This window comes from Condylura cristata, unplaced genomic scaffold (assembly GCF_000260355.1).
Source record: "Condylura cristata isolate star-nosed mole 26May11 unplaced genomic scaffold, ConCri1.0 scaffold00007, whole genome shotgun sequence".
In the NCBI taxonomy this organism is placed as follows: Eukaryota; Metazoa; Chordata; class Mammalia; order Eulipotyphla; family Talpidae; genus Condylura; species Condylura cristata.
Window position 1 is genome coordinate 31,389,500 of NW_004567108.1, and position 14,278 is coordinate 31,403,777.

General features: G+C 31.9%; 1 protein-coding gene across 1 annotated transcript in view; it reads right to left on the bottom strand.

The window, feature by feature from the left end:
* XRCC4 (X-ray repair complementing defective repair in Chinese hamster cells 4) overlaps nucleotides 1–14,278 on the bottom strand; it is a 167,746-nt gene that overhangs the window by 66,275 nt on the left and 87,193 nt on the right. Inside the window, exon 7 of the mRNA XM_012721759.1 lies at nucleotides 2,097–2,241. Within this exon, the coding sequence (XP_012577213.1) occupies nucleotides 2,097–2,241 (145 nt within the window). The remainder of the gene's footprint in view (nucleotides 1–2,096; nucleotides 2,242–14,278) is intronic.

A 14,278-nucleotide genomic window follows, 5' to 3' on the forward strand; every position in this document is an offset into this window, starting at 1 on the left:
TTAAATGATTCTATCTAGAAGATGCAAAATTGTTATATATTAGAATTTTCTGGTCAATCTGTATTTTGGTAACTCTTAAAAAGAGTTAAAAAGTGCATCAAAAGGTATATATGAGAAACAGAAATACCGTATCTACATGGGAAAAGGCTGAATTGTTAACAAGGGTTGCACAACTGGGCTTGCACAACTGGATTGAGGCCTTTAGGAGTCCTAGGTGTCATCATACTTCCACTCTTCATTTTCCTTCCATTCCTATTACATGCAGACATTGCACCTGGAAACATGTTCTCCAACATAAAGCCAAATATTTTTTCTTTCTCAGACTCTTAAGATCTTTACCAGAGAAAAATGAATTTTACCAAAAGGCCCATGAGGACAAGGCCTGTTTTTATTTTCTACTCTCCTCAATCCTCAGCATTCAGTATTATGTCTGGTACTTAATAATATTATTCACTGCTTATAGATTGACTGAATGAAGTACAGACTTTTCTCAATATTTCAATCTACTTGCAATTTATTTTTTTCCATAGGAATACTTTGGCTACTCTAATGTTGCAAACTATTTTTGGCTTATTATTCAAAATAGATTACTAATACCACGAATTTTATAAAGACAAGGTTAAGAGCTAATGACCAAATTTAGATGACAAATGAAGCAGTAAGAACTGAGGGCACACTGGGTTTTCATATATGCTATCTAGTGACAAACACATAGTATAGATAGTATTTTCAAGAGCAAGTGGATCAAGTTGACTTTGGCAAGACTAAAAACCCAACTCTAAACAGGCAAATAAGAACAACTCCCATATTAAGTATACAATACTTATTTTTATACAAAAATTCCCAACATTTCCTCCCATCAGGGTTGTTAGTCCTCAGAAAGGATGGTTTCTGTCTGTCTTAGCAGTCTCATTGTCAATAACAGAATTCCAAGACTTTTGCTCCCAGGACTCCTTTACAATGTTTTTTCTTTACTGAGGCAACACTGGTTTATAACAGAATCGTGGAAGAGGTTCACATCTTCTCTGATGGACTTTACACTTTTGAAAATTACTGTAATTCTCGAGTTTTTGTTTAAATGTACTATATTTGCCATATTCAAAAATAAAATTGAGAAAAATCAATACATTGTACTGATTCACTTTAAAGTAACAAAAGCCCAGTATATTCCTTATGAAAAGTCATATGTTCTACCCCTCAAATCGAGTAAGAGCAATGTTTTACAATTTTGCAAATCTGTTTGATGGCGGAATTGAATGAAACTATCATTAGTATCTGCCTTTGACATGTTGCTTTAATTGAAATATTAGAAGAAAATCCTTCCTCACATGGAGAGAAAGTTGAAGGATGACTTTTGTGGATCACCACATTTGGCCTCAGAATTGTCCAAGGATCCTCAGTGTACACTTATCTGTAATACTGTCACAAAATACTGTTTAATGATGCTACCAAATTAATGAAAATTTAGAGAAAAAGTTCTCTGAGCATTCCCATATATCCAATCTTACAAATAGTTTGCATATTCATTTTATCTTCAACTGGTAATATTCCTTATACATGTACACTGTTTTTGTGTTAATTAAATGATAACTGTTTCAACTTAACAGGTTATTACAACTAAACTGAAATGCATATTGAAGGAACATAGTTTGATAGGAAGAAGAATAAAGAATGATAGGAAAGTATATAATTTCAAAATGTAAAAGAAGGACTAAACAGAGACATTTTACTTGAAAAAAGATCAGGTATAACCAAACCAGAAGCTAATTTGAATGCCATACGGGTTTCTTTAAAGCAGTAAATTCAACTGAAACACTTTACTGAACACATGTTGGGATTCTAATACTTTCAGTATTCTACATGTCATTTCTAATTAATCTATAAAAGCCACAGCAACACATTTTGTCTATTTTTACTATTTCTGCTTTAAATCTTAATAGGAATTAGCCAAATACCAAAGAAAATATCTTACAATACCAAAGTTACACTTTTGCTCTTTAAAAGTCTTATGTAAATTCAAAAACAAAAAAATAAAAGTTATATATTAGATTTTTGATATATTATGCCACTACTTTCCAAAGAATAAAGTTACTTACTTTTCCTTTTCTTGAAGTTGATGTTCCTGAGAAGCCATTTTTGGTCCTGTCCCAAGATTTTTTTGCATCCGCTGCCTCCTCTTTCTGCTTGGTGCAATATCAGTGACATCAGGATTCGAAATAATAGAATCATCTCTTAAAGTAGCTAAAATAAATTGACATAAAAATGAGACCAGGTAAAATTACACATGTAATTTTTAGGTAAAGCAACTTGCAGCTTTAGCAGCCATATATAGTAACATAATGAAAATATAACAAAACTTTGAAAAAGTATGTAGATTTGATGAACTAGAACCAAAGTTAGTGTATAATACTTTAATTTCAATAGAAGATAAACCATATTGTAAACACAGAATGATTTGATCAAAATGGCTTTTGCTTTTCTTGGGCAACAAATTTCCCAGATGTTTTATAAGTATAACTTGATGTTGCAATACTAGAAACAGAAAGCAGTGCCTAAGAATCACTTCTAAAAAAAAGTGTCTGGTAGAAAAAATAATGATTACTACTTCCATTTTTTTATTTATGAAGAAATCAAGGCTTTCCCAAATCACACAGACTCTGATTTTATATTTTGTTATTTTGAAAATTGAAAAATATTTGTTCTCAGTGGGAAAATTATCCCTTTATCAAATGTTAATTGAGGGCCCTCCCTGGTGGCACAGTGGGTTAAAGCCCTGCACTAAGAAGCTTAAGCCACTTCCTCATGAGTTCGAGCCCCGCCTGCCCTGGAGGATATCCACATGGCGTGGCAGACCGCTCCTGACCCGCCTGCTGCTCCCCTCAGCAGTGTACTTCATCAATCTGCCTGTTCTGCTCCCCACTCTGTCCCTGGTGAATCTTCTCACCCTCCACATCTCTGGCCTGTACCCCAGTTCTGTATGAATAAAATAAATAAATCTTTTTTTTAAAATGTTAATTGAATATCCTTCAAAGCTTATTTTATTTTCTAAAGCTGTTTAGAAAGTGCCAATGATTTCTTATACATTTTTTTAATTAACTCCTAACAAAGTATTGGGGATAGAAAGGATATTTCTCCAAATGCATACAAGCTGAAGGATTTGACATTTTTAAAACCTTCAGTTTTGTGATTTCTTACCAAGTGAGATCTCACCTAAGTTTACTTAATCACATAACCAAGTACATACTTGCTTAGGAACAAAATTAACCAAAGTGTCAGATGGCTATCATTATTTACTAAAAGAGCTAAGAGTCACATATGATCTCGTGTTACCAGTCAATTCACTATACCGTTTTTGTTTATTATGGCAATTAAATGTAACTTAAGTATAGCCTCTTTATAACACTGTCAATGGAAAAAAGGGTTAACATATCAGAAAAAAAATAGTGTTTCAATAGAATACATCTTTATTGGTTTGTGTTTGAACCATGGGAAACCATTTTCCCTTCACTATTGCAATAATAGTAAATTATATTGTATCAATTCTCAATATATTTACATATACCTTCAAAATAAAGTTTTGATAATTTTGATAATATCGTTAGCAAAAGGGAAAACATCTGAGCCCATCATTTCCTCTTCATCCCGCAGTGCCAGAAGCCAGGAAATTGAGGTGTTCTGCTAAACTAATACTTAGCATCTATGTATTAAAATATGGGATTTCAAGCATTCATCAATTTTCAAATAACTCCACTTCTGTCTACTTTTGCTAGCATTGGGTCAGTCCTCTCATTATTCCACTTGCTTGCAATGTTGGATATATCATTTCAGTTCTGACACAGGATGCTTTCAGCAATGATTTAACTTTTCCAAACAAGCAAAATTGCTTTATACACAACAGATGGGGTATGAATGAGCTACATCAGAGAAAGTCCAATACATACTCTTCCAAAATGTCTATTGTCCATAACTTTTCATATTATTAAGTATGACAACTCAACTTTTCACTTTTAAGGCTTGAGAAAAAAAATTAATTCACCTTAAGGTTGTTATACATACTCATCTTAGATATGAGGAAGGGCTTGAGTACAGTTGAAAAAGAATGACAAATGTAATACAAAGGTAATGAGTAGGAATGGAGCAAGGGTTTATGAGTGAGGGAGATGCAAGAAATGGGATTGGGCAACAGAAAAGGGAAAAGAATAAAAGAAGAGATAGGTTAAACACATCTAGAAACTTAAATCCAGGCATAAGAGTATGAATTTGATATTGACTGGGAACAGTTCCCCCCCCCCCAAGACTCCACCCACAGGATTCCCAGTTTTTAAGTGTCATTAGATTATCATGACAGTGACTGGCATCCATTTTCAGGCATTTTTAAAAAGGAAAGAAAAGAAATATTGTCAAGAAACTTACTACAGGTAAGCCATGACTGGCAAGATGACAGGATGACTTTAAGTGCTCATTAAGTTCACTGCATCCAGAAAACAAGGCATCTTTACAAAGGACTTGTTATTTGGAAAGGTGGTTCCATAAAAAGGCCATACTCTTCTGCTCTGACAGGTGAACCACAGGCACCTAGCAGTGGCAGGTCAGACATGACAGCAACAGAGTACTGGTTTCCCTAAATGATAATATTGTTGGCTAAACCATCAGCAATTTGTATAAATCCCACGAGTTAAAATACCTGGTAAAACTTGAGTCTCTGGCCATTAAACTCATACACCTCAATACTTATAAATTATTAAGTTTATAATTTGTTTTATCAGGGTTTCATTATCTCATGCCTAGTTTTTTCCTTATCATGAAACATATATAGTTTCACATGGAGAAGGTATCTACATAACTCCATTGGAGATTACCATCACTACCAAGCCAGAAACAAACAAATACCTATCTCCAGCCACTCCCAAACCAAATAAACCAAAAATGTCCTAAAGCATATTATTCAAGGCAATTGTTACACAGAGCTCACAGATTAAATTAGTGAATGAGCAAGGTTCTGATCATGGTCTCTGGACCATAAAAAAAAAAATGTGGGCTATTTGCAAACTCCCACATCAGAATAAAAAACTTAGTGGGTTCCCAAAGTTTGTAAAATTTTAATAATATAAAAGTTCTGCATTCAAATACCAACCAAATTGTGTCAAATTTGAAGTTAGTTTTGGAAAAAATATTAACATCTTAATGAGATTTTATTTTTATGTTTGTCTAGTAAAAATAAGTTACTACTCTCAACAGAAATATACCTGGTGGTTCAAGACACACACATATAAATTTTATACATTTATAAACATGAGATGTTTGGCTAAAAAAAAATCACATGATTGCATGGACACAAAAGCATAATTTCAACTAAGTGTAGTAGAGCTGTGAAATAGCATGCCAAATGTTAGATCATTTTAACAATATAGTACCAATGATAAAACAAAAAGTTGTATTTCCCCCCCCAAATTTGTAATGATTGTTAAAAAGTCAATTATTTCATTAGTACATATAAGCAGCATTCTTTTTCAATATAGAAAATGCAATAAATTTTTCTTTCTATATGAGGCTATCAAAGAGTATGTTGACAACATTCTAGAAAAAAGTCAAGTAGTTAACTATATAAAATATTAGACTAGTACTATAAACTGATGATGCTGATGGTATTCATAAGTTTTTAAGTATGTATAAGAGTTTTATGTTCTTATTTATTCTGGAGGATCATTTAGAATGAATAAACAAAAACAAAAACCAAATCCCACCACAGTAATCACCTGCCTCTCTAGCCATACCTGACATATATACTTCCACCTCAATATATAAACTATTCCAAGAGCTCCAGGATTCCTTCACTTTCTATTTTGTTTCTTAATTTTCTATTTTGAAGGTCCTTGACTCTTCTGTGGGCTCAACTGTGTGCTTTCTTTCCAAGCACAGCCCAATTCATTTCAGTCATCCTTTGTAGTTCCAATTTCTTGCTTACTAAGAACCACTCATATTACACATACTGTCTTGCATTGTTATTTTCTTATATATAGCTCCTTTTCCTCTGGGATTATGAACACCATATAGTGAGAGCTTATGCCTTATATTTTACTATACCCCCCCAACATATTACCCAGTTGCATAATACACGAGAAATACGAAGATTTAAACTCTTATCCTATTGGTTCCTATCATAACTTATTTATTTATGGATCTCCAGATTCGACTTTTTCCTAGACTTCATTTGGAAGTATGTTGTACTTTACAGAAATTCAAAATAAATAAGAAGTTTTTACTATGGAACTCATCTACTAATGCCTATATGGGAATTATTATGTATGAAGATTGTGCTAGTCCATCTTTAACAGTGAATAAGAGAAACATAGTCCCTGCCATAAAGGAGCTAAACTATTACAAGTGTGTCCAAACTAAGGATATTGTGCTTAAATATAAGGAACTACCAGAAGGAGTGATTGCATGGCTTCAGTTCAGGCATGATGCTTTATTTCCCTCTGAAACATCCTAAGAATAAATTTTAAAGCCCAATCATTTCTTGTCAGTTTTCTTACAGTGAGCTAGTGCTTTAATTTTCTCTTTTCAGAAATCTATTTTAAAGTATTCTCATACTGACAATTATGCTTTCAAGAGAAATAGCCATACCAGAAAAAAAAGAAAGAAATCGGATTATAATTAGAATTTGATAATGAAAAAGAAAAATGGAAACATCACAGATTAATTTGAAAAATGTAAAGTGCCTTTCATAGACCAGTCAAATTAGTTTCTTTATATTTGCTTATATGACTTACAGCTTTCTTGAAAATAGCTATAAGTTATGTCCAACTCCATCACAAACTTTTGAAAACATGCTATCTTCTGGGTAATGCCAGACACATAAAAATCACTCCATTAAATATTTTCTGAGTTCTTAGGACTTATAGAAGTTGATTACCATTAAAATTTTATGAAATAGTTTTTTTTTTAAATGGGCTGTTTTCTTGGTGTATAACAATATTTAACATATCCAATTTTTAAAAAATAATATAATAGTTTATTTTTACATCATTTTGTGTTTTTTTCCATCTCAGTTGTAATCCCCATGGGCATCCATCATCAATTTGTTTTTTAATGTTTGAATACTGCTAAAGCATGTATTTTATCTTTCGTGACTCTGACTCTGACATTGAGAACATTGGATTTCCAGTAATGAGTTTTGTGTTACCCAGTCTCAACAAGCATTTGTTACTAATTTTGACTTTTTAAGTTGTGCTGGTTAAAAAGAGGAGAGTGAGAAAGACAGACTTGCAAAAGTATGTGTACACAGATATGCATGCACACATGAGCTCTTGCTCATATGCCTGTGCATAAAAACACACACTTTTAAGTGTGATATTAATTATCAGTTTACCTGGTGGCTGCTTACTGATTAATAGGTTATATCCTTGACGTCCCCCCATAAGATGGTCATCAGTTATTAAAGTTGTGAAAAATGGGTAGCAACTGATAAACATGTTTAAAAATAGGGATATCTGATGAATGGTGATAGAAGACAGTATTTACTTGATTGGACAGATTAAAAGTTTACTATATAAAGATAGGTCACTTCACAATACTGCTTACTGAAGTATGGTGTGATTAATTATATGTTTTTGTTTTGTTTGTTTTTTCACATTATTATACTTGTCAGTAAGACAAACTACAGAGATATAAAGTAGCCCAATTCATGGGTTATTAGGTGTTTTCCCCGATGGAAGAAACAAAGTTTTAAACTTTCTGACATAGTCAGTGTAGTATTTTAGGTTATGGTTTGTTTTTTGCCTCAATATTCTATATTCTTTGAAATAAAACAAAATGAATATTGACATAAACATTAAGTATAAATTTCTGAAATAAATGAGTAAAGTATCAAGAAATAGCCATCAAAGACTGGGTTTTCTGTATTCATAAAAAATATAGAAATACAGAAAATTAGAAATATAAAATATTTTATAGAAATATAGATAATTATATTACTCTGATTTGGAAAAGCATGGCATTATCTTACCCTTTTTATTATATAATTTTTCTGTCTCTAAGAATATTTAAGAAATAGTCTATAAAAATCTTTGAATTCAGTTTTTAAAAAAATCTCAGTTTGATTTTGTTTGTGTACATACATTTCACAAATACCTGAGTAATAAATGTTTCTGATATAATGAATTATGAAAGTTTTTACTTCATTTAATAATGTCAAAAATTAGGTTCAACATATTTTCTTACATGGCAAGTAAAGGGTAGATCTAGGGACAAGATTCCTAGTGGATTTTACCACATTTGTTAAAATATTTATGAAGGCAGTAGCTGAGTTTGTTTTACCTGTTATTTGTATAAGACAAACAGCATGGTCTTTAACAACTATTAACTCCTCAATAAATGTTAGTTGTTTGACAAAAAGATTCTTAATAAGGAAATTAATAGCAAATGACTGTTTAAAATTATTTTGAAAACTCCACAGTTGATTAAGTATGCCTGCTGCTGTCAGTCTAGTTAACATAAAAAAAAATATCGATTGGAGGGGGATAGCTTATGAAAGAGCAACACTGGTCTTCAATTTATATCAACATTCCTTGGGAGCAGTTTTAATGGTTAATAAGTTTTCAGGGAAAAAAAAAAACTACAATTTTTTAGCTTTCACCAGCTTTAGAAAGGCACCTCTGCTATGACCTACATCTTCAAATGTTTTGAGCCAACATAAAGCTTTCATTGTTGTACATGAATCAGGACTTCTGTGAGCTAGAGATATTTTTTAGTTTTTCCTTCATAGAGATTTAAAGCTTTTTGAAATTTCACTCTTTTTTATTTTGGTCAACCTTTAATAAAATCTATACATTTTGTGGGCTTATAAAGGATTTAATTGAACTAGTAGAAATGAGGGGCAAAAAGGATACACAAAACAAATGGAATCTACAACCTTTTTAAAGTAACGATAAGGCACATCTTGCAGATCATTATATTTTGTTCAATAATGTGTTCCCAGCATATTATCTGCAATGTCTCTAAGGTTAACTTGCTAGAACTAGATCAAGATCACTAGGTTACCTACCAAGCTAAAAGTAGAACATGACAAAAATGTCGAATGTGAAGTAGGGTACAGTTATTGGTATGTGAGGTAGGTGAGAAGAATTCATCTAGGTAATAAACTTGCTCTTTGAACATAAACAGGGGAAAGAAGAACAACTGGACTGAATTTATCTCTTGGTAAGCTTTTCTGCTTCAATTTTCACTATTTTTTAATCTTAGAAATTGTGAAATAGTTCTGATACATTTACTGTACTTCTTGGCACACTTTACAATAAAGTTACTGTCTCTTTGATATACCTTAGCCAGCTTGTAAAGAGGCAAATATGAGGCTAATTTTCTGAAGTTCTCTTTGAAAACTGTGGAATAAGGAGGTTTGCAGATCTGCCAACTGGCTTTCAAACCACAAGGAATACTTCTACCAAGAAGACTTATGGAGAATTCTGTGACAAATGGTCAAATAACTGAGATAATATTAGATTAAATTAATAACATACTTCAGAAGAAGCATAAACCTGACTTAGTTACTATGGAAAATCATATTCTTCTATGGAGGTTTTATTTATAAAATTAGGTGTGATATCTGGCCAAATAGTTATGTTAGCATAAAAAAATAAATAAATACCATGATCTTATAATTTATGCTTTTAACAAATGATTGTCATAGTGCCTCCCTTGTGATACAAGGAGTTATGTCAGCACTATGAAGCTATCCACAGCCACTGCAGCTCAGGTTAGATCACAGGTCAGGAAGCTAACCACATGGTACAGCAGACCTCTCCTGTCTCACATGCTGCTCCCTTAACAGTGTATTTTAGTAGATCTGCCTGTTCTCCTCCCCACTCTGGTGAATCCTCTCAATTCTCTGGCCTATATCCCAGCTCTTGAATCTTGAAAAAAATTATCATATTGTCTGAATTTGACAAGAAAACCTAAGTGATTTCAGGTAGTTGTGAAGCACTTTTACTTTAGTATTATGTTGAATGTCATGCCCAAATGAGAATAATTTTCTTCCAAAATTTCATTGTCAAATATCCACATGCTTTTCTTTATAATACAGTGCTTTGTATTATTTATTAATTTTAATACATTTTCAATAAATTCCTTGTAATTTTCATTTTAAAGCAAATATTTTACATATTTGCTTGTTATAATAGTTAAAATTAGACAGGTAGACAAAATATTGTAAGCATCAATTCAACAAAAAGAATAACATTTTGGAAATTCATTAGCTTATTATGAATGCATACTCTATGTATTTACAAGGCTTGTGTAGCAAGTTTCATAATCACTGGTAGCAAGCACTGTCAGCAATGTGTTGACTTCTTATTTTCAACATGCTGTGTTAGTACTGTGCAGTTTCAGAATAAAGTCTTCATAATCCCACTTATCCTACAAGATGCCGAGAGCCAAACTGGGAGTTGTCCTGGTGACTTACAGAAGTTCACCTTGCACATCCAATCAGCACATCCAAAAACGTCCTTAAGTCTGTCGAATAATTCTCTCCATCCCCAGTACTTCCATAATCTCTTACTTAAATTACTGCGATAGCTTTTCATAAGTGGCGAACCATTACAGTTCATTGATTCAAATTACAATACACTTATTCAAACATGCAGAGCTTTTCTGCAATTGCAAATCTGACCAAGTCACGGCCTTGTCTTTGAAGACAATAAAACTCCCTAATATACTTTAATAACCATTACCTTCTTTTTTTGGTTTCAGTTACTTTTAGTCTTACTGAATTTTGTCTGCTATGTCATTCTTTCTCTCTCTCTACTTCTAGAATTTGCACATGTGATCTTTTTCCAGAAACAGCATTCTACCACCTACTACTCAACTGGAAGTCACTCATCCTCCATGCCTCAGCTAAGGTATCACTGAGTCAGAAACCTTTAGAAGACTCTGTTAGATGTCCCCTCTTTGTGCCTCTATACCATCTTTTTCTGCTCCTATTACTGTAATATGATGGAATGGATGAGCCACAATTAAAAAAAATAAAGTAGGAAAATACTATTTTAGAGTCTCCTAAGGAATACAGTAGAGTTGAATCTAACTGTAATGTCAATTCAATCAACACTACCCTTGAAAATTCTTTTAACTTCTCATTATATAAGTAACACATGGTATATATAACATTATATGATAATGAATACCACAATATATAGCTCCTAGAAGGAAAACTGTATTCAAAAGGAAAATAACAAAGTTTTCAATCATCAAAACTATGATTAAACAGAAAGATTCACCTATCTAGCTCTACCAGTTCAATATCATTATCTTAATCTTCCATGGAGATGTATTAATTCAATTGAGGGCTCTATGGTCCCCAATTAATTTTTCTTTACTGAGTAAGCCAACATCACTTACTAGCTTGGCTACCTATAAAGAGCTTATATTTCTTTATTAATAACCTCGAATATTACTCATACAGAAATTTATAAATTTTCCCACTGGTACAACTCATCAGGGTTTATCATATTCACTACTTGTTGACATAACTACTAAGTGGAATAGGAGCAAATCATCGTAGATATCCAGAAATAGAATTTTCCTTTTTTTTCATAAAATCTCTATTTGTCTAGCAAATACAGAGAAATAAGATTAAGTTAACTATGTGTGTAATGCTACTCCACTATAATTCATAAATCACTAGAAAGTCCAGATTCCTATCTCTCAAGGTTAATAAGTCATGAAATGAGTAGTGGGGATATAATGGTAGAGTTGGCTTCACAGAGTTTTATGTATACTTTACAATCACTTAAATTTGAAAAATGAACTTCTGCATAGATATTTAGTAATAAAGTCAACAAAGTATTATAAAAGGCAAGTGAACTTTAGGCATTTACATTTATATAAAGGGGAAAACTAGAAAATAAATGTCTTTCTAGTGAAGTAAATTCTATATGGACCGTCATGTATTTTTTACTTATAATCATTTCATAATGAACTGATATTTCTAGCAGTAGTCCATTCCTGCTGTTATATTGTAGGTGCTCAAAATATTGTTGACCGAGAATAGCCCACTTAAATCAAATAGAACTTATGATAGCAAAGCTTATTTAGCTATATACAAACTTAAAAATAACAAAAGTTTGATTTTTACATTCATAAACATAACTTCTTAAAAAGACTATAATATTTATTATGAAGAAAATGAATCCAAAGTTTAACACAATAAATTAGAGCCAGCATTTAAAAAGCACTACTGAAGGATATTCTAACCTTGTACAAAGGAGTATATTATTTATAAATAATGACTACCAGATAGCTCAGCCAAAAACTACAGTTACACAAGGGAAGTTGTCATAACACAGCTGGGAAAGTACAGATGCAGAAAAAAAGTCTGCATTTGTGTTACTGTTTGTGTAGCTAGAAAAATAAATAAATGGATCTATATGTATAAACATACATACAGGAAAATTTAAAAATTATAAATGTACTAAGTAAATATGAGAATTGTTGTGTCTAACTAAGGCCAGAGATATAAAAAAAAATAATTTGAAAGAAGCTTAAGGTAATAACATGATAGAAAAAACACCAGGATAAAAGAAACAGGGACTCCATCAATGAGAATTCAACAGGGGAGTAACATTTTGTGTAGATCATGCTTATTGTTACAGATGTCTACTGAAAGTGGTTTGAATGTACTCTACAAGTAGCTGTCATCTGATTTATTTTAACAATTTGAAATGCAGAGGAAAAGGTAAATTATGGATATTGTAAATCATTTTGGCTAAAAGCTAATGTTACTGTTTTTAACCAGAATTAGCACATTTTTGCTTAACCTTCTGGTTTAGGTTTTGATTGAATAAAAACAAAAATGAAAGAATATCTATATTGCCTTAGATATTACCTTTGAGGCTGACTCTTATTGTTTGATGAATATTAATCTAGAGTGCTGTATAAGAATGATTTTGGGGAGAAGCACAGATTAAGCAAAACAGGCATGTGGAAGGATAAATACTTTAAGTTCCATCCTGATTAGAAAAGTAATGATAGAACAGCTACCAGAAAGGAGAACGACCACATAATTTTGCATTCTAATTGTGTGAGACAACTGGTCATATATTCTGCTCAATTATTTGAATAGCAAAGACATCTTCCTCATCTGTAGATCCTGTACTGTCAGCATAGAATAGCTAAAAGTATATTAGGTGTTAATTACAAGACCAAGTTTCCTGTGTGGTAAGTCATTTCATAGATTATCTAAAAACTTAACTTTTCTAGATCTAAATATCCTAACCACCAATATTATTGGGTTAGACTAGTTCTTTACATAAGGACATTTTGTATTTTAAATTAAGCATACCAAAATAAATACTTTGAAAAGTAGAAAGTCAACTGTACAAGGTCACATTTCTAAGTTTTAGTGAGATTATTTTAAAAAATGCATGTTTTCATAACTAATCAAATACAATCTTAAAATAATGTTATTTAAGAAAATGTGAATGTTTCCTAGTCTGTTAGGGATAATGTAGCAAAATACCACAAACTGGGTAGTCTATGAAATGTTGTTTATAAACATAGTTCTCATAATTCTGAAGAACAGAAGAATGAGATCAATTGTTTCAGTGGAGACTCTTTTCAGGTTACAGATTACTGACTTCTTGCTGTATCCTCATATACAGAAGGGGCAAGGGTGCTTTTCTGACTTCTTTTATAATGATACTAATCCCGTTCATGAGGGGTCTGCCCTGATGACCCAATCATGTCACACAGGCCCCAGTTCTATATGCATCACACTGGGCATTATGATTTTAACATAAGAATTCCAGGGGAAACAAACATTCTGATCAAAGCAAAATGCATATCATTTGCATCTACTATTCATATATGAAGATAATATGTGATATACACATACACAGAAAAGAAAATAACAATAATTTAAGACATTTAGTAGAGGGATAAAATAATTACAAGTAATAACAAATACCTAAGACATTTCATGTATGCTATTTAGATTAACTCCCTGAATTACAATAGCACTATGCGATAGTCATCACTGTTATATATATATTTCATGAGGAAATTTTCCCTCAAGATATATTAAGGACACAAGATTACAAAGCTAGAAATTTAGATCAATGTATTCTTCCTTATCATCAAACTAATACATGTTTAGTATCATGAAAAACACATTGCCCCTTATAAAATTACCTTTTAAGCAATTAATAGACAAAATATCTGCCTAAAAAGGGGTAATAATCCAGTAGGCACACTGGGATAACAATAGATAAAAATTAACTTCCTTTTC